At 36.7% G+C, this 26,362-nt stretch overlaps 2 protein-coding genes across 7 annotated transcripts; one reads left to right on the plus strand and one right to left on the minus strand.

Moving 5' to 3' along the window:
* The first annotated feature begins 2,492 nt into the window (after nt 1–2,492).
* Nucleotides 2,493–13,062, plus strand: LOC148862711 (dual specificity protein phosphatase 1-like). 4 transcript variants are annotated; one of them, XM_088977434.1, is made up of 6 exons: nt 2,493–2,986; nt 4,843–5,011; nt 5,313–5,457; nt 7,299–7,419; nt 11,128–11,273; nt 12,730–13,062. In XM_088977434.1, exons 2-6 carry the CDS (start codon nt 4,904–4,906, stop codon nt 12,738–12,740), a joined length of 531 nt encoding a protein of 176 aa, XP_088833560.1. In that variant the 5' UTR covers nt 2,493–2,986; nt 4,843–4,903; the 3' UTR covers nt 12,741–13,062. The 4 variants fall into 4 exon arrangements, with proteins under 4 accessions (XP_088833560.1, XP_088833558.1, XP_088833561.1 ...); XM_088977432.1 differs by having other exon boundaries at nt 2,682–2,986; nt 4,830–5,011; XM_088977435.1 differs by having other exon boundaries at nt 2,689–2,986; nt 4,840–5,011.
* Nucleotides 13,063–20,604: 7,542 nt separating this feature from the next.
* LOC148862712 (DEAD-box ATP-dependent RNA helicase 20-like) lies at nt 20,605–25,444 on the minus strand. 3 transcript variants are annotated; one of them, XR_016109906.1, is made up of 10 exons: nt 25,133–25,444; nt 24,238–25,037; nt 23,933–24,112; nt 23,683–23,844; nt 23,432–23,586; nt 22,609–22,701; nt 22,428–22,513; nt 21,458–22,348; nt 21,065–21,298; nt 20,605–20,961 (listed from the first exon to the last, which is right to left on the minus strand). XR_016109906.1 is itself a non-coding variant. In XM_088978030.1 (10 exons), exons 1-10 carry the CDS (start codon nt 25,189–25,191, stop codon nt 20,852–20,854), a joined length of 2,106 nt encoding a protein of 701 aa, XP_088834156.1. In that variant the 5' UTR covers nt 25,192–25,444; the 3' UTR covers nt 20,605–20,851. The 3 variants fall into 3 exon arrangements, 1 of the variants encoding a protein (XP_088834156.1); XR_016109907.1 differs by having other exon boundaries at nt 21,387–22,348; XM_088978030.1 differs by having other exon boundaries at nt 22,122–22,348.
* Between the last annotated feature and the right edge of the window lie 918 nt (nt 25,445–26,362).

Consider the following 26,362-nt stretch of genomic DNA (forward strand, 5'->3'; position numbering starts at 1 on the left):
GTTTGTTATGGTTCTTTCTATATAATTTATATTTTTTGCATCTTTTTATGTTTCTAAAAATTATATTATTTTATTATAAGTTAATGAGTTGACACATTGGCTTGAAATGTTGAATTGGTCCACCACCAAATAGGAAAAAAATTCCACCTTTGGGTTAGTTTTAAATTTTGTATTTATATCATCAATAACAAATTAAATACAGTTCCTGTTTATCTTGCTTAATTTTTAATATGACTAATATAAAATGCTGAAGTCTTGTCCACATGTTTTCTACAAAGTTTTCTATCATTTTCATATTTTTTATTTTTTTTTATTTTTACTATTTGATTATAAAATCAATAGTTGACACATATGACCCAAAAAAATGTTGAATTTTTGACCCACCACCAAGAAAACAATTTCAGTTTTGGGTTGATTTTAAAATTTATATCTTATTTCCAACATCAATAAAGTAACTATTATTTATCACACCTATTTTTCTTTGATATGATTAATATATAAAACATTAGAGATGTGCCCAGTTTTTTTTATATGTTATTTATCTACATTTAAAAAGTTTTTATTTAATTATGACATCATGGATTAACCCACTTGACCCAGATGGTTGAATTGCTTACTTTGTCACCGTGATGGAAAAATAGTTCCACCTTTTAGTAGATTTAAAAAAAAACATGTATTTTATATGTCAAAAGTATTTGATGTAGATCCAATTGATATAAATTATTTATTTATTTTCTTGTGAAAAAATAATATCTTAAATATAAGATTTAATAACATAATAGAAGCTAATAGTCTAATATAAAACTTGATGAGAGGAAATTGAATGAGTAGAAATGTAATATTTCAAATTACATTTTGTGCCTCAGAAAGGGATCAAATTCAAAAATAAGGGATATTCTAGCTAATAATAGGATTCTATAGATGTTAATGAGTGTTAATACTTTAAATATGGGACTTAATGAAAGGAATTTGAAAACGGAGAAAAGTGATCTTTCATACTTTTATGGATAATATAGATATATAATTATTGTCTTCATTTTTTTTTGTATATTGAGTGTACAAGGAATAATGCCATTGTCACCTACCCTCCACTTCCTCCCTTCCCCCTTACGCTCTCCTTTAACTCTCTCTCATCCATCCCTTTCCCCACTGGTCATCCCGTTAAGTCAAGTGGCAAGCCTCCCCTCTCCGCTCCTTTATTTAAGCCCCACCCGTTGATCATGACTCATATGGAAATCGGTCCAAAAAAAGAGTCCATATCTGCTCCTTACACCGTCCTCACAGCTTAGGAGAGGAGTGCCACGCGTCTTTGACTCGTGCCTAAAGAACACATGTGCAACCGACAAATTCATCCTTTGCCTCGCAAATTTTCGCGAAAAAACCTTTTCTTTTTTTGCCTCAAAATACCATTTTTAACATTTTTATAAATAAAAAAAATAAAACTGAATTAAAAATATATATTAAATATAAAATAATACATATAACATATTTATATTATATATATATATATATAAATATATATACTTAATACATATATTTGCTGATGTAGCATGATCTGAATCGTTCAACCTGGCCAGTTGAACTGATGCCCTGCAACATGGAGACAAATGCCCCACATGCACATCTCAACATGCGCTAGGAACATTTCCTGAAGCTGTCAATAAGATATGTTCCCAATACATTATTGAAATATGCTATGGGGCACCCTTTGTGGGGAGTATATGTGAATTCATACGTTTTCAATACAAGCTTTAGTGTCCTCTGAGTAGGGGTGGATTTGAGCCGAGCCAAATAGTACGCTCGTCAAGGTAGTACAAGGCTCGAACTTGAGCCCGGTTTGAGCTAGAACCTTGAACTCAAGTTTAGCTTGAGTAAAAAACTTGTAAGTTTGAGCTCGGCTCGTGGCCACCCCTACCTCTAGGTAGATCTTATAAGTAGGAGATCCAATTTTGATAAGATGAGACCGGATCTGCTCCTCACATAGGACGCCTCACATCAACCTCACACATAGGGGTGGAACCAGGGGTGGCAGAGTGGAGCAATGGCCCCCTATGCCTTGAAATTTTCTATAGTAGCCATTTAAATCTCATATATATTTTGCCCCTCCTAACCATGTTTCTTATTTTTTGGCCCCCACCAATAAAAAATCCTAGCTTCGTCCCAGCTTACACACACATCCTACCATGCATTTAGAAACATCTCCTGTACTTATAAGTTATTATTCAAGGTAGATGTTCCCAATGTACGGTGGATATGCCTATGAGGTGCCCATGTGATAAGATATGGAATTTACCAAACCCACACTGTTGCGATGCCTATATGAGGAGGACTTTGATGACCATTGTTACAAAATCCTCGTATTGAATCTCAAGTGAGGCCGTTTATTCCATATTTACAAAACCCACATTTGGTTGGATTTTATTTTAAACATTTTTTATTTTTCACCTCAGATTAATACTCATTAAAGTGTGACATTAGCATTTGATTTCAATAAATACTACGCATCGGGACTGAGGAATTTGCCCCCGCAAGGAGGCGCCCCCACAACGCTTCACAGCACATCACAACCGTGTATTGGGAACATGAATATCTCATCACAAGTAAGAGAGATGATGGGAGATGTTTCCAATAGACGGTTGGGATGTGCTGTGAACTCCTACGTCAGAGGTTGGAAGGTTGTAGTTCTTCGGGTTTGACTTTGACCTGCGCCTCCAATTTTGGAGGGACACCGGATGATGACCATGTCAACTATGGGGTGATCGGCCGGGAGCTTCCTCGTCGAATTGGTTACCATTGCAACTTTAGCCTATGCTAATTGAGAGTCGAGGCACTTCATACTATTTTGCATTTGAATTGTGAATAAAAATGCCTTGGCATCCTGATGCTTTACCGCTTTCCAGTTATCACGCAGAGGCCGACTGATTCTCACGAAACCAAGGGTCTGCCGATGATGAGATACCATCTTCCATGGGGACAAGCGAGTTAGGTCAGTTAAAACTATGAAGCGCTCCATCTATTGTTTTTTTTGACAAATATGTTATAATTATGGAAGCGTGTCTTCTTGTTCATCATTAATTGGCTCACCAGATCCTTTCCTGCATGAATTGTTTTCTTTTTTCTTAGCTATTTCCCCCCTTTATGGCACATAGATTGCAAATTATTTTCCTACAGAGAAAAAAAGAAGTAGATAGGTGGGGATCATGCCGTTTTAGAACCAGTTAAGAACATCATTCCATTGATTTCAATTATCAAAGTTGCTGGCATGAACTCGACAAACGATTGATTTGAAAACAGGTCAGTGACCCTTGATGGGGGTGTGCAAGAGACTCCATAAAGAAATAAGTGATTCCATACCCGAGAGGCATGCATACTGACAAGATAAAAGAGGGTGATTAGTCCCCCCTACTCTAAAGGCAAAGGATGCACATATGAGGGATGATGCCATGATTTCCACCTCCTTTGAACCATCTCCTGTATGATCATCTCTATTGCAGCCTCTCAACAATAAGCTTTAACTTTTGGAGGTGAAGACCAACTCGTATGGTGACAGACAAGAAATACTTGAGAGATGATGGATTCAACTAGTAAAATAATTTGAAAAAGAACTCATACGAGAAAAAACGCCTTGCATTCGGACTCTGAATTTTTCTCTCTCTTCATTAGAGCAAAAGAAAGTATCCCTTAGATCATTCAAAAGACTCGAAATATCATTCGACTAATTATTCCTTAATCCCTCTTTGACCCAAATCCTATGAAAGACCCCCAATTCTCAGGAAACCATGCGAGCAATATACTTATTTTCATCCTTAAAAGCACTTAATATTGATAAAAAAAAGTTGGAGCTAATAAATTAAGGGAATAGATAGTCTTGAAATTAAAATTGCGCACGAGATAATTATTACATTGAAGATCCTTTTACCCTGAGGATGTTAGTTCTCAGTATAGCAAGGAGATGTTGGTTAATGTAAATAAAGACAATACTTTCAAGGATAAATTGAGTAGCTGCACCTTCATTCAATTGTATTATACACTAAATCAATCGTATGACAAAGAAATTGCACCTTCATTCAATTGTGCATGATATAATACTTTTTTTACACAATTTGCTGTGTTTAATGTCCCCAAAAGTGCTGGCATTTTGTGTGTGTGTGTGTGTAATTCATCACTATGATCCACTGTAAGTATGAAAATGCTCCATTGGAATTTCAGTATAGAGCCATTAGAAATTGCAAGATCCTACTGATTACATATATGTATATCATATATTTCTATATATAGTAATTATAGTTAGAGCATTGTCAGTTGTTTAAGGCTCCTTTCCTTTCTTGGTAGGCAATATATATAAGAAATAAGAACTAAGAAGATCAGAGCTGTTAATTTGACTCGAGTGAAGAGAAATAACAAGTATTCGAGTAATGCAAAAACATGCAGCTAGGATAACTAGACAATCTAACTCATTTATTTGAGTGCAAGTGATTCCAGTTGTGAATTCAGCTAGTTATTTTGTATTAGACCAATGAATTTAGTACTTGATTTGCAGTTTTCTAGTTCTACAAATAATCTCCAGTTTCAACTGTGGGTTATAGTTCTGGTTGTTAATACTACTTGTAAATTGTATGCCATCCTTTTTTGTCCCGTTGTTTCTTTTATCGGTTTCCAACAAACAGTCATTGGAACATGCAAACCAAGTATTTTGACAAAGCTGCTGCACGTCGTAAGAAAATGAAATTGAAAGTTAATATTACTTATCGTTCCTATAACATGTATTTGTATGTTGCAGTTTGGTTCTACTTTATCATGCTAACTGATATTGACAAGTTCTAAGTTAGGTCATGGTAGCAGCATGCAATTCCTGAGGCCTTTGTGCTTATGTTAACGGAAGGAAGATTTTTTAATACTAGCAATGGATCATTTTGAACAAGTTTATAGAAATCAAATATCAGCACTTGCTCGATTAGTGTGTGCAGTAAAATGTGTAAAGGATGACACTGTTCCATGCAGAATTGAAGAGGTATGTAGTATGTTTTGATAGGTAACAGGTAATTGCAGTAATATACATATAATCTTTACAGTGACATGTATAAGATGAGTAGTGCTCATGTCACCATCTCTAAGTTAGAAATATTTCCATTTGGCTGCTAGAACTGCTATAGATATCCCGTCTAGTCACTTCTGACTTAATTTAACTTGGATAGTATTGTTCATTTCTCAGTTCTTTGAATTCTCTGTTAACTGTTGCATTAGTCTTGTTCAGATTGGTTTTATTTATAATGAATGGTGAACCTCTTATTTTTTCTTTTGAATTATCTCAGGGCCTCTTCTTGGGATCTCTTGGAGCTGCATCTAACAAGAATGTGTTGAAAGGTTTGAATGTCACTCACATCTTAACTGTTGCCAACTTACCAGCGCAGAGCTCTCTATTACCTACAAGTGATTTCATGTGTAAGACAGTTGAAGGTAGGCAAGTTTCATGAAATTTTGATCCCTCATGGATATATATGTATATATATATTTTGTTTATTTGGACCAGAATATTCTTGCTGATCAATTATGATTGATGTGAAAAAATAGGAACCTCTCATCTACTGGATTACCTCCATTATAAAACTCTAGAGACTTTATTCCTTTTGAGTTTGACCTATTATTCTTCAGATCTAGTTCCTATTCAATTGATACATTCCTTGGTTTTGAGCATTGATGCATGACAAAATAAACTAACACGAGTACAACCAAATGGGAAACAAAGAGAGAAATTTTCATTGATAATTCATATAATGCAATGCTAAAATAAAGAAGACAAAAACAAGAAGCAAAGAGATAACTAGGGAAACCACTTAACTGAGGGATGAGGACTCCCTCAGTTCAAATTTATGATCCCAGATATCTGTACAAGGGTGACATGTCATCCAGATACTTCAATTGTGTTTCCAATACCGTATCCAGCCATGTCCTTTATGTATCCAGGTAACATGGATTCAAATATATATGGGGGCTCAATCAACCCATTGAGAAGACTAACTCAATTCTCAAGGAGACCAAAGCACTATTTTCCCTTCTTGCTACCAGGAGGTCACAAGTGCTTGATGAAGCTCAAACTCAACTCATAAATGCTTTGTTGCTCCATACTAGGAGTATTTATAATGTAGTGGTCAATGGAGGACCAATTCATTACCTAGAGGAGAAGGTCAAATTTAATTATTGTCCTCAAAAGAAAAATGTGATCTCATTCTTCTTAGCTAACCATTACTTTGTACACAATCATGGTTCCATATTTCTCATTCTGTTATGATTCCATATGTTTAATATTTCAAGGTTTGCTTATTGACATGCATCAAGCATGTTGCTTGAAATACTATCAGTATCCATAATCCAGTGGCAATAAGCACACCTTTTTTTGAAAAAAAAAAGGTTTTTGTAGTGGTGTCATTGTAGAAATAATTTGGGCCCCTTAAAACAAGAGGTAGGGTAGGGAAAGGGGTGCAACAAGATTATGGGGCAGTCAGTAGATGAGGAGAAGCTTTTGCTAAATAGTGTGGTGGCCTGGAGTTTTGGTCTTTCTACGATTGGTGGAGCCGCCTTTTGGTTGGATAGTTCTTTGATCTTGTGAAAGAGATTTTGAAGGTGTTCTGGCTTTTTGAATAAAGGATCTTTCATGTAGGCGTACTTGACAGTTTGGCTCGTGGATTTATCTCATTCTTCTTTTTTGTGCTCTTCTTTTTAGCTTGTATACCTTCTGTATACAATTTTTCATTTAAATATTTTTCTATAAATCGGGGAAAAGAAAGCACAAAGATTCACAATGATGAAAAAATTTTAAATCCTGAATGATCATTTACAATATGGAAGACTCATAAAAAAGAATTTACCATATGGAAGGATCTGGCATGACATTAATCTATCTTTCATGTCCAAGTATTTTATCTTCTTCCCAATTTACTAAATTATATTAGCCTAGACATGCTGTTTAGAAGACTTACTTCAAATCCCTTTTTTATGCACATTTTGTTATATTAGTATCCGACATGCCATCCTCAGACCTTTTTTTTTTTAAAGAATGAAAAGTAAATTTTATTGAAATCATAAAAGCTTTAGATCCTCCACAGGAGATGAGGGTTCCCATGTTTTGTCAATGAGTGCATTACAATGAACTTATTTTGTCTTATTAGTTAAATTTTCTTTTGAGTTGGTTCCATTTTTCTTTTCAGGTGGATCGCTTATGTGCTTGTACTTTTTCTCTCATTATAAGTATGCGGTGGAACATTATAAAGTCTTAATTTGCTCTCTGTAATCTTTTGTAGTGGCTGATAAAGAAGATATGGATATAGTGCAACATTTTGATGAGTGTTTCAAGTTCATTGACGAGGCAAAAAGGGTGGGTGGAGGTGTGCTCATTCATTGTTTTATGGGGAGATCTAGAAGGTGAATTATTATTTTTCTGTCTGCTTTATTTCCTTACAACAATGGTAATGAGAATGCCAGAATTTATCCTATACTGGATCAATTGTGATGCAACTCAGTTTGATAAGCCTTTTCACATGAAACAATTACCACTTACAACCACATGCATGTGTAGGAGGTGACTAAATTATCCATTCACTGCTAACACCATACAAGAAGACTGCTTTCAGACATTAGCAAAAACGAGGAAAAGGGGAGATAATAGAGGAAGATGATAACAAGTTAGTAGTGAACATATAAAGCAAGAGGAGTAAACTTTTTTATATAGATGACTAGCTATTCGACCCACTTTGTATCTGAGATTCCAAGACAAAAAGGTTGGAACGAATTCAGAAAACTGAATTTTCAATTTTATTCATGATTTTTCAATGTTACACCATTTTACAAATAGAAATCTCCCAATTATCTATCAAAATACCATTGCAACCTAGGACCAGAGGAATTTGCACTACTAGTCATATGGTTATCTATGCATGATATGGATGAAGGTTTACCAAAGAGAAAAACTTAACACTGGAAGTGCATGTATGCATTGTCAAGAAAGTGGTTTAGGTTGGGCACTTGGATATTATTTATTTGTACATTTACTTATTTTTTATGAGTAACAGTGGCATTTGGATATTATTTCTCTGGAATGATAAACCCTGAATCTTGTATATGCTTGGCACTTTGGGGCTTCTGAATGATGAGAAATTTTAGAGCCCTAGTTTTGATTGGGATGATTTCATTTGGAGATCTTCTTTCAGGTTCTCCTAAAATTCTTCAGTGTTTGATCGACAGATCTCCTCATCACACTCAAGAGTCTCTCCAGATGGATTTATTATAAGTTTTTCTTTTGGATGCCAAACTCTCCTAAGCATATCCCAACTGGGGCCATAAAAAACTAAAAATATAAATAGTTTCAACTCACCAACTATTGTGGGACTAAAGATTTGAAGAAGGTTAAAATCCAAACGAGCAAATTTGTGCACTTAAAAGAGCAGTTTTGTAAATCCAACTGCTATACCTTGATATAAGCAAAAAGGAAACTAAGTTGAACCATTACTTGTCAAAGAAAGAAGAAACTACATCAAACTGACTCTATAACCTGAAGTAATATGTATGAAAAATTTCCTATCTAAATTTCCTTTTTCTTTTATTTTGTATTGTGTATAAGATATTTTTAGTATTATATATATAATGTTCGTATTTAGTATATAATAAAAGTTGAACTTGTTTTTTGAATGGGCCATTTTTTAAATAACTTCCATTTACCCAAACAATAACCACTTGTGGGATTTCCTAAGCAGCAGCCAACAAAGTTCAGCTTCACATAACCTGGCCTAGTGAAACAGGATTCGTGTAGCCAACCCTGTTTAGTTGGTATAAGAATTAGAAGACGATAATAATTTTTATTTTGATCAATAATGAACATATGGACAACTGAACATTAGCACGCTAAAGGCTTATTCCATGATGTTTTCCATGCAACTATTGTTCTTAAAATTATCATGGCTCTACTTATTAGATTGATCAGCATACAACAAAAAGAATTTTCAGAGAGCGCACCCTTCTCCAGTTAAACTATACCAGGCTTGGGAAGACCTGAATTGCATCGAAGGCACCCAAATAGTGAGACTCATCATTATAACAAAATATAGTCTTAAAAGCAGGTGGAGGGGCATCTCTTCACCCACTCAAACTCCATCTTGGCTGGAAAGTTATTGGAAATGAGATGATTAATCGTTAAGATCATATTTAATTAATCCTTTCTAGGAATTAATCCTTTAATACCTACGTGAGGGAAAGCACACGTCATTTTAACTAGAGGGTACCTCTTGTCTCTAGGGGTACTCATAAAAAACCGAACTGGAAAATGTGATTAACTGAAGTTCTGTACTTTTGAAAAATAGGACTGGTTCAGTTTTCGGTTAACCTAAAAAACCGGTTGTTAACGAAACTGACCAGTATATATTATATATCTGTAATATTTAAAATATAATATATTATAAATATACACATTACAATACAATATATTATATATATTTATATTTATTTATAATATATATATATTATAAACCGAAAAACCAAAGAACCAAACCAGTCAAAAACCAAAACTGGTCAACCATTTGATTTGGTTCAGTTTTGGTTAAGGGACTTTCAAAAACCAGTAGTACTGGTTTGGTTTCAAAAAATAGCCCACAGTTTGGTTAATCAAACTGTGAACGCCCCTACTTGTCTCTATCATCCATGACTATTTTTCATTCTTTTAAATGGAGAGGATGATCTAACTAAGATGAGCAAGTCCATTATCGATCCAACCTCGCACTCATTAATATTCTTTCTTAACATACTCATGGGAATTCTAAGCATGGCTGCTGAATTGTTCATACCTAAATGAAAGAGTGGAAGGGAATCTGAGAGGGTCTTTGTCTACACCACACATTATGCCAAACTTTTTACAAGGGTTTTGGAGTCTTTTATCACTTTTTAAGTTCTTTAAACATGCAAACTCCATAGGAACTTGTAACTTACCATGAGGTTGATAGGTCCATATTTGTTTGTTCTAATCCTCTGCCACATGCTACATTCCTCTTCCTACTTTTCAGAGCCACTTACTTTAGAAGGTCCTTGTTCATAATTTCAATACATCTTAAACCAATTCTACCTTCTCCCTTGATGTGTATGCTGATTTCCAGTCAACCAGGTTGTATTTCTTGTCCTCCATACTGTACGAAAGGACTTAGCCTGTATCTTCTTCCATTTCAAAAAAATTCTTCAGTTAAGTTGTTATTCATGAATATAAGTTAATTCTTTTATTTATGTATTCATTTATTTATTTGCATTGATTTACTAGATGTGCTATTTTTATGTTACTATTTTGTGGATATCATTAAATTTCTAATAGATATCATACATCTTATAGAATTAAAAAATTGAAGATGCTATTATAATTTTTAGAAGGGGCAAAAATGTATTTCATACAATCAATGCATGCAACATTTAAAGCATATATTTTTCAGCTATTATATTCAATAATATTTATATTGGAAAGGCGTTGTAATTAAGTTGGCAACTTCTCATATCATTTTCTGTCTCTACCATAATATTGAATATTTATTCCAAGTTCTTGTATCTTGGCTATTCACTTTTGGACCTTTTAATTATATCTTGTGTATTAGTGACTTGTCAATAAACATGAGTGCTGTTCTTATAGGTAGCTGAAGATATGTATGCATTGCTTTTTTTTTTTAAGTTATTTAAACATTGAAACATTTGCCCTAATGCATGTGTAAGTCTTGGTTTTTTCTTAACATTTCTGTTTATTTCTTAAAATTTCTCTGTAACCAGTCATTTTCATGATTCCATCCACATCACAGGATAACTTCTTAACTTGGAACTTACAGATAACTTCCCTGGTTACTGAAAGTTTAATGGCCAATCATGTTAAACTTATTTTCTGTCAGTAAAATAAGTCCTAGCTTGATATAATCCTTGATATCCCTTATTTGAGTACAGATATTCAACATCTGAAATCAAGTAGAAAAGACTACAGATATGTATGTTATCTCACTAAAAAGACTAAAGTGAATTTTTAAAATTCTTTTCTGGTAACTGATAGTTTACATTACATGTTGTTGTAGGTTTTAACTTTAGTTAGATAATGATTTTCTTGTGTTTTTCTTGTAGTGTCACAGTTGTTGTAGCTTATTTGATGAAAAAGCATCACATGAGTCTATCCCAAGCTTTGGATTATGTTAAGAGTAAAAGGCCACAAGCAGCCCCTAATCCTGGTTTTATGCTGCAATTACTGAACTTTGAAAAATCTCTCAGAGGTATACTATTCTTAACAGCAGAGTTTAGTTTAAGTTTGATTTCTTCCAGCTGTTTTTACTTATTTAAAGTGTGTTTGATATCTCAAATTCATCAATGCCAAATTCAGATATGTATTTCATTCTTGCTTTGGAAAATCTCCAATGTCTGAAGTTCTTCAATCAATATTTTCTTCGTCATCTGATTCAATTTCTACTTTCATGTATAAGCTTTTATAGTTTAAAGCCCTATTTTGTTATTACAATCCTGCATGCTAGCTGTATCAATATAGAAAAGAACAAGGAATGTTCTACCAAAGTTATGGGCTTGTATACATTGTTTTAGTAATAACAATGCCCTTGTGGTCATTCAACTTAGATAAATGAAATTCATAAGGGAATAGAAAGGACATAGGGATTTTTTTTGGGGTGGGTGGGTTAAAATTGTTAGCATATATAATAACAAAGGAAGGGGGAGTTAACAATACAAGGTTGTCACTGTATACCGAACAAATATGATTTTCTTTTTAAGAACTGTATGACACTAAAATTCCTCATGTTCACATGTTCAGTAATATTACCTTTGGGGTAACAAATTTCATTTGCCTTGGTTTCAATTTGATATTTCCTGCATTTTTTTGTACTACTAAAAATATGTGTTGTAGGAATTTTTATTAAATTGTTATTTATACATTTTCAAAAGAAAAAAAAAATGTTGTTTATATGAATGCCAATAAATTCTTAAAATCTGTATATATCCTTAAAGCATGTTTCTCTTCAAAGTGTAAGGGAAATATTCCTTAGGATTTCCAGTTGTGCTTAATCAGCCTAGTTGACTAGGAAAAGCTACATGATAATGAGGTTCCAATGTTAGTTCAATTGGGGCCCTAGGAAAAGTTAGGTTACTTTCTTTCCATTCATCCTTCTTGTACATGAGACACTTATTCGCCACATAGTCTTCTTCTACAAGATCCATTGCTAAATTTGTGCCAAGTGAAGCCAACCATCCCCTTATTATAGGAGGCAACCCTAGGTCATGTTTCTGTTGGAATATTGAGAAAATTTGATTAGGATTTCTATTTGGTTTGGCTTTAAGCCAATACAAAGTTTTATTTTCTCATCTATTATACCTTATCAATATTTATAGTTTTTTTTTTCATTTATTTAATGTGATTACTTATTGAGAGGAGCACCCTAAAGTTAGTGATGCTTTGTCAATTATTCTAAGGTTATTGAAATTGATATTAGAAGCTCTTTTAGTTTCTTAACTCACAATTATGCAAAACAATTAGAACATCAGGTTTTACAATATCAAATGCCACGAAATAAACACTTCTGCTTCAAGTGATCTTTTAATTTGGTTTCCTGTTTTCAGTAGATACAACTGCTGTGATTTTTTTCCCTCTTAGACAGTTTGGTATTGGACTATAATTATGTTATGTATGCACTAAGAAGTTAGGATGATCTTGGTATCCTACAGGTGAGAGCTAAGGTGGTTGCACAGAGGGGGTTCAATATGTTTGCCTCCATAACTCCTTTTGTGCAGAGTTCAGCACAATCTCTCTCTCTCTCTCTCTCTCTCTCTCTCTCTCTCTCTCTCTCTCATTTGGAAAAAGATTTGGACCGCTGTTTTTCAAAGATCGGACATGTAAGTAGAAGATCGGATGCGTCCAAAATGAATAGCATTGTGATTACTATGGTTATTTGGTTGCAAATTAGATTACCAGAGTTGTAATTCTGATATGACTTGTAAACCACCCAGCTTAAACGCAACAGCTTTTCTCTTCAATTCATGTTGGATTCAGGTTTGGAACTGTAGGACCAATACATTTTTTAATGATACCAAGCACCAACCCTATTGAAACCATTGTTTTTAAAATGGATGCGAAACCTGAATCGCTTTGTCCACTGGTTTTTTTGTCTTGGTCAAACGGTTTGACTGTATAGTCCAAATAGTCAGCCATTGATGTATTTAAAAAAAAACAATTAAAATAAAAAATGACCCAAAAACATTCTTTGGGTTGAACGGTTTAGCGGTTCGCTGTCCGATTTAACAGTTTTTGGAAATTCCGGGCCAGATGCAAAGTGGAACCAAATAGATGGCTGACAGTTTGATTACCCGGGTCAAAAACGATTTTAAAACCATGGTTGAAACGTGAAACCATCCATTTTTTTTATCAGGTATTGGGTTGGACACTCCGGATCCCAACCAATTCGATTCCACTTGAAATTAGCTTTGCAATTTCAAGAGCATGGCCTGAACCTGGATGCCTAAAGGCTTGCACCAATTGGGACAAGCTGATATAAAAACAATCTTGCCTGGTGATATTGGTAATGACTAATGACCATGGGAATGGGATGATGATTGATGACTAGTTGGATACCATGAATGAAAATGAAGCATGAAAACACCTAATATCATGGAGCTGATGACGATTGAAGGCTCGGATCGCGACACTTGTTGGATCAGGATACAAGACCCTGGACCATTCAACAGTCTGAAGGAGCACCAATATAGTAGGTTTGTAGGAGAGAAAATATATATTTCACTTGTGCAAATTTCCCAATTCTTCATTCTTATTTATAGCTGCGAGGAATTTGTATACTGGGAACATCCTTGAATATAGGTAATCACTTTTGCTTTTAGACCTGCCATTTATCTTTACTTTTAGTTGGACTGGGGATTAAAGCCTTATTTTTTTCAACCACTCTTGCAAAGTCCTTTACTCTTAACATTCATAAACATTGGATAGACTTGGCCCAACAAATGTGTATATGTAGAAGTGTGTAAAAGACTTGTTAGGAAAAATATTTTATTTATATGAAAATAAAATACAATATAATAAAAGAAAAGGGATATTGTGTGTCATATTATACAAAAAGTGTAAGCAATTAGTCCATTGATGTGTGGCTATATCCAGTGGCCACGGCTTGTCCAACACACCAAGGCTAGATCAACGAAGACGATAGGCCATTCAGTCCAACAAAACAAAGAAATAATAATAATGATTTTTCATTTAGGTACATTTTAGTAGTTATTACCTTCACGAGTATTTTTCACTTTCTTTGTTGTTGTTATCCAATTGCCTCTACATTGCCAAATTTAGGCGAACTTTCTTTTTGGCGAAGAACCAATTCTCTCACCGGGAAGAGAGACATTCTTAGGCAATGGGTGGGATTAATCAAATTACTAGGCAATGGGTGAGATTAATCAAATTACTAGGCAATGGGTGAACACAATATCTAATTGTAAATTGTCAAAATTTGCGCTCAGAAACTCCAATGAGATCGTCTTTCACGACTCACCTAAGAGAGAGAAAAGATAAAATTCACGAAAGCGCAGCATAAGCATTTAATGGGTTGTGGGGCAGTACTGGGAGTCCAAAAGTATAGCTCCCCAGAATATTCTCCCGCACTGTGGTCTGTGGTGTGTATATAAATACATGACGAAAATGTGGCTGAAGAGAGAACAGCCGATGTCGTGAACGAAAACATGTCCCACCCACAACTGTGGAGAGGAACAGGAGGAAGCAAATGAACGAGCCTCTCAAGGTCTTACGTTCTTTGACCCCAAGGTAACATCTCTCTCTCTCTCATTGCTTTCTCTCGAGCTTTGATTTTTTTTTTCCTTATTACGTCTATGAAGGGAGATCAATTAAGCATCCATTATAGGTAGAGTAACAGACTTTCATCAGGGAGTTGCACCAAGTTCTACAGTATTTGGAGTCAAAGAAACAAAGAAAGAGCCTCTAAGTCCCAGTCGTACCCCTAGCCCAAGGTCATTGCTATTCACTCCGCCACCTGACAGCCCTTCTGAGTTTGAAAATATAAAAGAGCTTGCAGCGTTTGTTGGCAAGAGATCTGAATTGGTTTTGTCATACTCAATAACTCCATTATAGGCCATTCTTTATAACTCTTAATAGCTTTTTTATGCACTTTTTGTAGAATATCATACTAATGTGTTGTGAAGAGAAATTAAAACGGAAACTATGAGAGAAAGAATACACAAATTAACATAGTTTGACGTATTAAGCCTGCATCCATGGAGGCTTTTGTGTTAATGAGACTTTTAGTTTGAATGCTTAATTTCTTTTATACTTGAAATTTTAATTAATAACATTAATATATCTAACCTTTTACTAATAAATGTTGAGCATATGTATCTTGTGATAATTAGTTTTAATTTGGAACCATTTCTCCCTCTGGAACAGATTGGAGGACCTCGCTGTGGAGCAAAAACAAAAAACTTCATTAATTGGAACTTATCTTCAACTGTAACCAATAGTGTTAAGACTTAAGACAACTTTCTTATTTTCTCTCTGTTTGTAAATGTGAAGATGAATACACACTCCTTCGACCCTCGGCCCATCCTAATTCCTAAACCTGGTTAGAACAAATCAGTTGACATCTATTAATTATGACAACGGTTTCAGATCGAACAAATCAATTGAAAATGGGTACAACCATAAATGTTCTCAGAAGAATGAACAAATGAGTTCTTTATTAATTAAGCTCTCGATATGCACATGGATAGTGTCCGTAATGTGCATGGGAAGGTGTCAATAGACCAAAATCAATTTGGAAGGATTGGACGGACCAATTCAATTCAAAATATTTATTGGATTGGATTGGATCTGGTCCATTCATAATAAAATTATATTGGATTTAGTTGGATTAAACCAATATCTGGCCGGTGTTAATGGACGAAGTTTGGGTTGAAATCAATCTAAATTAAATTGAATTTGAACAAATTGAACAATCCAAACATTAAATTGGACTCGTCCAAAATAGTTCAAATTATTCATGGGATTGGATTGGACCTGCTTAATTTTAATGGACTTACATTGGACTGGATCGGATTGGACCAAATCCAGTCCAATCGACAACCCCTATTCCCAAATGTCTCCAGCCTGGAGTTGGTGATTACCATTTACCCATGCTCCGTGTCAGGCTTTAGTTATCCACACCGATCAGAGGCCATGCAAGGAGCTAGCTAGCCACCTCCTGATGGCTGATGCATGTGCAGGGCTCCATGTGGACTACCCAGAACAAGAGCTAACTGATGAGTGCTAATTTAATAAATAATGGGCGTCGTCGATCGGAACCCCGCTTTTATTCTTATACTATTTTAATTACATCGATATCGATCGGTTTTCGTTTTCTATTTTGCTAATTGCTCGGTCGATCATCGCTTGTGAGTTGTGAGTTGTGAGCGAGGCAGAGGGGCTCATCTGCTCATGGAAAGGAATGGAGAAGGCTTATTCGCTTCCGTTTCCGGGGACCAAGGATTTGGTAGCATGAGAAATAAACCGGAAAGCGTCGAGAGTAAGAGCGGGGAGCCAACCATGAACTATGCCTATATGGGTGGAGGTGGAGAAGAAGAAAAGGAGGAAGAAAGAGAGGAACTTGAGAAAATTTGAACTTTTTACCATGTTTCTTTCTCTTCTCTCACTAGCAGTAGATTTGTGTAACGTATAAATATATAATTGCATCTTTCTTTTGCCTTTGTATTTGTAGAACCAGCAGCATATATGGGATTCATGAGAACCCATTCAGCCGCTCAGCGTTTAAAAGCCAGTATTTAGGGTGTAAACTCATGGAATATATAATTCAAATGGGAGCACCACTGAATTCGACAAATTCATGTAAAAGTTAAGCACGGTCGATGCTAGTCGCGCCAATGACTCAGTTAATGTTCCATATGTGATTTGGCCAATTTTATCCCAATTTCAATTTTTTTTTCTTTTCTTTCTTTAATTTTCCTCAGGCTTGTTTCATCCAGTTTCACTTAGAACCTTGCATGGTGTTTGGTTCTGTTGTTTTTTATTTGAAAAATGGCGTCAGTTCATCATTTGTATAGCCATTTATTAAAAATGTTATTTGGTAAAATATTTATTAAATAAATTAAGCAACCTACAAATGCAATCGCTATAAGGCTGCAATTTGGCTGCAACTTGGGCCGTGTTGGCTCGAACCCTGGGTTGGGTCGGTTGATGTTCGGGTTAGGGTTGAAATTTATGAACCCGACTTTACTTCGAATTGGGTTAGGGTTGACCCTTTACCCAACCCAACCCGAACTTGACTCTATAGTACATGTTATATATATAATATATAACATACATTGATTTGTTTAGATGCATGATATTTGTATAGCCCCCATCACATAGTATCATGTATTTCTTTTAAGATATATTTCTTTTAAGATAATCACTTCACTTAATTTTAATCAGAAAGACTAAAACTTTAATAACATTATTTTGTGTTTTTTGAAAATTTTATTCTTCATCTCTTCTATGTTGTTTGCCGTCCAAGAAAGATCTATCGTAAGTCATAACTTATAATAAATTATAGTAATTTTTAATACTTGTTTTTCTAAATTTTGTACTAAAAAAATAACGTCAACAAACAAATACTAATGAAATATAGGATCAATATATGTATTGAAAATTGAGTTAAGATCTAAAACTAAGAAATTTTATAAGATTTTAAAGGATGGGAAGAAGGTTGGGTTGGGTTGGGTTAGGGTTGAAGGAATTTAGTTAGGGTTGGATTGAAGGTCAGGTTGAATTAGGGTTAGGGTTGGGGTTTAGAACTTAGGGTTGGGCTAAGGTTGGCCTAAATCCGACCTACTGCCCGACTTGCAGTCCTAAACCGCTGTGACCATTCGATTCGAGGAGAAAAAAAGGAAAGGAAAGAGGACAAGGAGGAAGGAGGGAAGAATAAGAAAAAGAGGGAAAGGAAAGAAAGGAGGAAGGAGGGAAGAAGAGGAGAAAGATCGACATTTACCGGTGAACCGCTTATTTGTGTGTGGTCTTAATGATCTGAGATTTAAGAACCGCTACATCACAATCTTTTCTTTTCTTTTATTTTTTTTTGCTTCATGGGGCTACAAAACAGGGGGTAGCCCATCCCCTTCCCCTTAACCCCCAACCCCTGGTGGCAGCGGGATTTGATCCCAGGTCTCTACTCTAACGAGTTAGTGAACCTATCAACTGCATCACAATCTCTTCTGTGTCTTTAATAAACCATTCGGGTTAGTGGTTTTCTAACTAAGTCAACAGTTTTTGGCCTGGGCGAAATGAATTTAGTTGCTTGGATGATTTTCAGGTTGAATCATTGGGTTAGTGGTTTTCTAATTAAGTCAATCATTTTTGGCCTAGGGCTAGGTTAAGGGTGAAACATAATTAGTTATTTGAACAACTTTTAGGTTGAATAGTCCTATTGTCTTGATTGTCTGGGTTAATGATGGTTCAAAAACATTAAGATTAACATTTGTTTCAGTTTGTGTGAAAATTATGTTTGGGGAAGTTTTATTTTAATGTCGCCTCTATCTACTATTCTACTTAAGCATTTATTTACTATTCAACTTGTGTGGTGTTTAATGGGCACCTAAGTATTAAACAATAGCAAAAAATATTTATCAATTATTTTTCTTATTTTTCAAGATAAATTTCATACAAAACATTTTTTTTGTATGAAATTTATTTTTCAAGATAAATTTATTTTTCAAGATAAATTTCATACAAAACATTTTTTTTGTATGAAATTTATTTTTCAAGATAAATTTATTTTTCAAGATAAATTTCATACAAAACATTTGTTATTAACTCTATATATAAAGTAGATACTTGTCTTGAATAAGGTTCAAAATATCGATACACTCGATACGTCGGTAGGGGCGTATCGAGCAAATTGATATTGTTTTTTTTACTTTTTTTTTTAATTTTTTATTCTGAAACCAGTTCAAGGGGCCGGTTTAGGACTCTTCCACCTCCATAAACCGGTCAGACCACCTATACACCCACTATAGGGGTGTATTGAAGGGGTCCCAGAATAATACGTATCAGCCAATACACGTCAATACTTTGAACCTTGATCTTGAATTTGATAATTTTGGTTTATCGAATACATTTTTTTTTTGTTTTATAAGATAAATTCCATACAAAACATTTCATTGCTTTGGGCTCAAAAGATTGTATTGGATTGTTATTCACTTTGTATATAAAGTAGATACTTGCCTTGAATTTGATCTTCTATATATGAAGAAGATACTTGTCTTAATTTTGGTTTATCAAACACTTTTTTTTTTTGTTTTATAAGATAAATCCCAAACAAAACATTTTTTCAATAAAAGGTCACGGTACCAAATATTACCTTTGTTTCACAAGCTTGTGTTGAGTTGTTATTTATTCTATATATAAAATAGATACTTGCCTGAATTTTGATTTACCAATATATGAAGCATATAGTTGCCTTAGTTTTGATGCAAGTTATAAAAGTTAAATTTAATTATATAATATTTATTTTTTTAAGGTATAAATATAGTGTTCTTTATCTTTTAGTTATTACACATGCCATTACAGTAGTTTTTTCAATAAATTCAATTCTTAAATTAGACTATAATGGATGGTTATTGAGAAATTCAATAAATTCAATTCTGATTACTTATGTCTAGCCTGACCCAAGCCCAACTCAAATTATGTTAGGGTAAGGTCGAAAATGATAAGCTGTCTAGTCTGACCCAAAGCCCATCTCAAATTATGTTAAGGTCGAAACTGGTAAGCTTGGTTTCTCTATTGGGAGTAGAACTGGTCCATCTGATTCCCCTAATTAGGATTATCAATGGGTCAGGTCTGGGTGGTTAATTAGGACAAAATATAGACCTAGTCCGTCGAGTGTAGAAGGTGCTAGGCTTGTAAGAGGCTGAACAACCTTTGTACTCCATTGTTTTGCTGTTACGGTGGATATCTGCTGCTACTCATGTGGATGGAGGAACAATACCGAACCACGTTAAATCTTTGTTTGCCCTTGCTTTTGCTTTTGTTTTCGTTTTTTCAATTTGCCAATTGTTTCGGATCTTGGTTTTGCCATAACAATCTTTAACAAATTCTAGCATCATGGAATGTGTCCATTGTAGCGTACGGCCTTTGAAATACCAAAAAAAAAAAGGGTAACACCCCATAATTCCAATGTATTTTCCACAAACGCTCATTTACCTTTTATCCTCTTGTGATTTAGAGCTATATATACATGATGAACAGGATCAGTGACTCAGATGGAATGCTTGGCATGGGCCAAATTTTTTCCTTAAAATTTTGTTAGAATTTGCATTAAACATATCAAAAAGTAAAGCCTTATCATCATGGGAGTGGACATGTCACATACCAGTCGTACCTATAGCCAATGAAGTACCGGGAGGACAGAACGTCAGAACCCAGCTTAGCCCGAGGCTGACGTGGGGGCCCAAATGACCATTTCTGCAGACGTTCTAACAAGGGGTATGAAATCTCATAAGAAAAGCACAACTGCAGTAAGAGGTTACAATGGTTGGTAAAGCTAAACATGCATAAGCCTATATCCACACCCTCGAAAATCGAGGAAATGAATTCATTGCTATTTTCATCGACATTTTACAGCAGCAGATTTACCATCTAAAAACAGGTATATTGTCACTGTTAGTGTGATTCTTAAATGATTTCGAAGATTCAACACCACTAGTCAATACTGAGACCTACCAACATAACAAGCGTAAGAAATAGAACTCACACGAGCCTTTAGGCAACAATAAAAGAAAAATATGGGGCCATGCAGAAGAATAGGCGCTACCATGGCTTCCTTGTACCAAGTGGTATAGTGTTGGATCCAGAAATCAAAGCTCGATTGCTAAAACCACCACCTCCCCGTCCCCTTGAGCGGAAGTTTCCCCCTGGACCTGTCAAAGCACAGGAATAAATTATACATGAAAATCATTTCAATTCAACCAAATACCCACCCATCACTTAAACATGTAATAGAGAAAATGGTTAGAAACATACCTCCACCATGTGAACCACTTGACCGGGCCATTGCAGCCAATGCTGGATTAACGACCTGTCCACAATCTTGTAGGATCTTAATAAGATCTCTGGCAAACCTTGCATTTGCATGAGTAAAGAAAGTAAAAGCATTCCCTCTAGCACCTGCACGACCTGTTCGTCCGATCCTGTGAACATAATCTTCAAGGCTTGATGGGAAATCATAATTGATCACACATTTTATATCTTTTACATCTGCAGGGATTAGAAATAATGTTAGTTCACAAAGAGCAGCATATAACTGTAAAGCAAATTTCCCAAAAAAGGGCAAAATTGCTATTACCCCCTTATCCCTGCACCCCCTAGCTCCAGATCACATACGAGATTACACATTCAACAAGTAAATGTGCCCACCTTTGACCTGCAGGGATAAGGACCAGAACCACCATCCAGTTCCATTGAAAGAATAAGCTTGTCTGAGTCGACTGGGCTGCCACAACAACCAACTCCATAACCGTGGATAGGCGGTGATAACTTCCAACCATGTTACTTAGACACTTTAATTGTAAGTGCAATGCCTTTATTGGACACGTCCAGTAAATATGGATATGGATGAAAGATTTTCAATGTTTTCCCTGGGCATGCATAAGTAGAAATGTATGCTGACATCCCCATGAATGAGATACATACATGTGAAACCTGTACTTCCCGAAAATCTATAAACCATAATAGTCATATCAGTGAGCCTTAGCTCTGTGTCCATGTAACATGAGCTGCAACTATGAGGTACCCAAGCAGAGGCATTTTTATGGGACATTAATCTCTCTGAATCCAATAGGTAAAAAATCCCTTGGTGAAGCCAACTATGATGCTCCCAGATGGAAATTGTAAGAACATCTTTACAATCTTATAGAATGGCTGCACCTCCTCAACCCCGCCAAACCACGAATTATTCTTGGGAAGCTGGACAGCAGCCCGCCGACCCGCCAATATTTTTTTTTTGATAAATGCCGACCCGCCAATATTCAGCATAGAAGAAATAAATAGATACAAGACTCCTAACACACAGTGATCCTACCAAGACCACGTGCCGCAACATCAGTGGCAGTCATTATAGGACTTCTGCCACTTTTGAACTCAGCTAGAACCCAGTCCCTTTCAGCCTGGTTTTTATCACCATGGATGGATAGAGCCGGCCATCCATCCATCCTCAGCTGCCTTGTGACCTGGTCACATCCTTTTTTGGTCTCCAGGAATATTAGAACCCGACTTCCATCCATCATTTCTGTCAGCAGCTTGGTCAGCCTGAAAACACACAAAAGCATATCAAGACTAACAAAATTTAGGACACCATACTTTAATTTAGCTTAGTTGCAGAATGCACCTTTTATACTTTTCCAAATCTGTCATAACTTCAACAACCTGGTTTATAGATTGGTTGGCTTTCAAATCTGACGATCCAATGATCACCTATAAAAGACAATTAATTTTAGAACAATTAGGCATGGTAGTATACAAGGATGTGTATGCACACATTCACCAAAAATAGGGTGCATATAATGTACCTTGTAGGGATTATGTAAGAACTGTCTTGCCAAAGTCTCAACTTCTCTTGGCCATGTGGCACTCCAGTACAATGTCTGTCTATCGGGTCGAATCTACAAGTAAAGCAACTTTTTCCACTTAGGCCAATATTTAAAGAGATCCGAATACATAAATACTAGGGATCACATTAAAAAGAAAAATATAGTAATGAGATGTAATATTAATATAATAAACATTAGAAGCTGGAGATCATTACATGCTACATTTACCATCGCTTAATTGTAGCATCAATAATTTCCTCTAGCCAGAAGAAGTAGAAACTAGAAAGCTCATGGTCAGACAAATGAAGAAATGTAAGTTGATCTTCCTATAGGTATCAATTACCCAGATAGACACTCTGTGGCTGAGCATGACCTTCATCAGCACTAAAAGAATGTATATTACCTCACTCTCAGCAAGCATATGCACCCAACTTGTTTGGAATGCCAACCAGAATACATTTCATGAAGAAAATTAACAAACAAATAACAGTCATGTTCCAATTTTTAATAATCTTAACAGCTCATGTCATATGGCTGACATTTACATACATCACTGTGCTGCATGTAAGTCAACATGAGTAAGTTCATTGAGAACCTTAAGAATAACAGATATAAGTTCTGGATATGCTGAAGAGACTATGAAGCAGGTGAAAAAACAAAAACAAAAATACAAATTTCTCTCAGATAATTTAGTAGATAGGGAAAGTTAATTTCTTTTTTGTTCTTTACTTTAGTTGGGAGTTGGGAGATATAGTAATGTAATGACATGAATAAAAATGCACAAAAAAAGAATAATTCATACTTGGGAAACAATTTTCCTGATCTGTGGTTCAAATCCCATGTCTAACATACGATCAGCCTCATCCAACACAAGATATGTCACTCTCCGCAAGTTTGTATGGCAAGCTTCCAACATGTCAATCAATCTACCAGGTGTAGCAATGACTATCTCAACTCCTGGAATAAATGCAGCAATGAGATCTACCAATCAGAGCTTTCTAAAAGGTCTAAAGAGTGGAATTAAATATTTCAGTTGAGCAACCACAAAACGACCTCTTTTAAGATCACGAATCTGTGGTCCCTTGGGGGCACCACCGTAGATGCAAGTGCTTCTGATATTGGAACGTGATCCAAATTTCCCAGCTTCTTCCTGAATTTGAACAGCCAATTCCCTAGTAGGTGCTAGAACCAGTACAATTGGGCCCTCACCTTGAACTGAAAAATAAAGTGTTAAATAATAAATTCCAAGAGTGCGAGATAGATGGCAGTGTTGTATAAATTCCAAGGAGTATACGATGCTAACCCAATCGAGGTTGTGCACTAACATGTACCAAAGCGGGCAGCAGATACGCCAACGTTTTCCCCGAACCAGTCTCGGCAATACCAATCAAATCTCTGCCTTTTAAAGCCATTGGCCACCCTTGAGATTGAATTGGTGTTGGTTCCACAAAACCCAATTTAGCTATCGCATCCATACAGTAATCTGTTGAAGAAAATAAAAACAATAAGCTAACACAAACTCGTTTGCTTAGGAGAATCGAAGAAGAGAAATATGAAATGGACGGAGTAGTATTTGTTTATGAAACTTAGTAATCCCACAAAAATTACCTGGAAAGTTGGCCTCCTGAAATAATCTGATGGGCTTCGGTATATCGTATCCCTCAACTGTAATCTCGCGCCTCTTGCGGTAAATAGCAGTTTCCTGTTCCGTCATTGCCTCCACAGAAGAGCTCTCTATGTAAAAGTTCTTCTCAAAAGGGACCAAGTTTCCAAAGTCCTGCTTAGGAAGAGCGATGTTGTCCAACTCCCCTCTAGACCTTCCAATGTCTTTACCTCCCCTACCACCTCCACCACGGCCTCCATCATAACTTCTTGGACCACCACCACGGCCTCCACCGGCTCTACCTCCCCTGCGACCCGCGTCAAACCCTCTAGCATCACCACGACCAACTTCACGACCCCTTCCACCACCACGTCCCCCTCCCATCCTACCGCCACGGTCACCATTGGGCATCCTACCGCCACGGTCTCCATTGGATGTCCTATCACCACGATCTCCTCCGAACCCCCGACCACCTCCACCTCTACCACCACCAGCAGTAGCGCCTCTACCGCCAGTGCCAACGCCAAAACTACTTCCTCGTCCTGCACTAAAGCCCCTTCCTCCACCACCACCTCGACCAATGTCAAACCCTCTCCCACCGGCTGGTTGAAAGGGAGCAATCCCATTAAAATTACCTGCTCCAGTTGGGGCCGGAGCACCGAAGCCTCCGGCTCCCCTTCCTCCAGCGAACGCTCCAGGAGGTCCTCCGAAAGCAACGGGTCCACCTCGGCCAAAGTGCGGGGCGGCGCCTCCTGCTCCACTCATCAAAGACGGTGCTGCCGGTTGCTGTGGCGCCATAAAATCACTGCAATAGACGGAAAATTGAATTTTTAAGGCACGGAAGAACAAATACAAAGAAGCTGTGACGTGACATATTGAATGGAGGGTAGGAGCCCTTACCTTCTCCTTTCACGATAGGAGTTTGGATCAGAGTATCTGAGGTCTATCGAATGCATCATTGAAACTCTAAACGAAGCCCTGTACTCTCCCCCTGTGTATTCGTTTGGGTACTGGCGGAGATTTTTTGATTCTCGATCTCTCTTCTCCCCTGACAAAGAAAACAAGAAGCCCTAGATTTGGACTTTGTATAATAGCCGACGGACTCGACGGTGGGAGGTCCCTTTTGTTCCCTTCGGTCTTCGGTGAAGGTGAATATCTGCTGAATGGGTATGGGTACTGGGTACTTGGGTAGGTTTCCCAATAATAAGAGCCAAGACTCAAGATGACTGAGGACATGTCGTTTATTATTTATCGATACTTTTTCCTCTACTTTTCAAAATAAAATTATGTATTCCTCCCGGGGTATTGACGAAATAGTGAAATACTAATTCATGCTTAGGAATTTCGGATGAAATTACAGGTCCTCGTAGCCGTAGGGCTGTCAATGGGTCGATTATACCCGACTGCCCGAACCAAACCGATTTGATAGAGCGCGATCCGGCCGGTCTTAGCTGTCCGCTGCCTTGCTTCTGAACGGGGTAGCAGGGAACCTGAAACGAAGGAGATGGGAAAGCTCCGGGGGGAACTTGGTGTAGAGGCTCCGAAGCTCAAGTCAGAATCTTTCAAAAGCAAGGTAATACCAGATAGCGCAAAGTTTGCATACCTCCGTTGTCTTGGGGCAGGGGGCTCTTATAGTCACTTCGTGTACTCGTCCCGAGGCCCTTGTCAGATCGGGTATGATTACCCTTGTGCTTGTCAACTCGGCCGTCATCCCTTCTGTTGAGACAGAACCGTCATTGCCTAACCGTCTAACTGGAAATGGCGGCGTCAGTGGCGGTGGCAAGTGGCCGTTTAGAGTGCTGTTGCCAAACGTCAGATCCCAAGTCAGTCAGGCGTGGCGTCCTCGGGCACGGACTTCCCTGGTGTCAAGCATGGTACGACTTGTTTGGCTTTGGTGCCTAGAATATGATGCGAAGTGCTGAGCGAGGCAGTCTTGAGCTCGGAGGTATCCCGAACTGTTACAAGGTGGGTCAGTTCGGCGAAGTGTCCGGAGCTGTTACAAGGTGGGTCAGTTCGGCGAAGTGTCCCGAGTTGTTACAAGGTGGGTCAGTTCGGTGAAGTGTATCCCGAGCTGTTACAAGGTGGGTCAGTTCGGCGAAGTGTATTCCGAGCTGTTACAAGGTGGGTCAG

Source organism: Nelumbo lutea, chromosome 3, assembly GCF_056320005.1.
Source record: "Nelumbo lutea isolate HS-2025 chromosome 3, American lotus-T2T, whole genome shotgun sequence".
In the NCBI taxonomy this organism is placed as follows: domain Eukaryota; kingdom Viridiplantae; phylum Streptophyta; class Magnoliopsida; order Proteales; family Nelumbonaceae; genus Nelumbo; species Nelumbo lutea.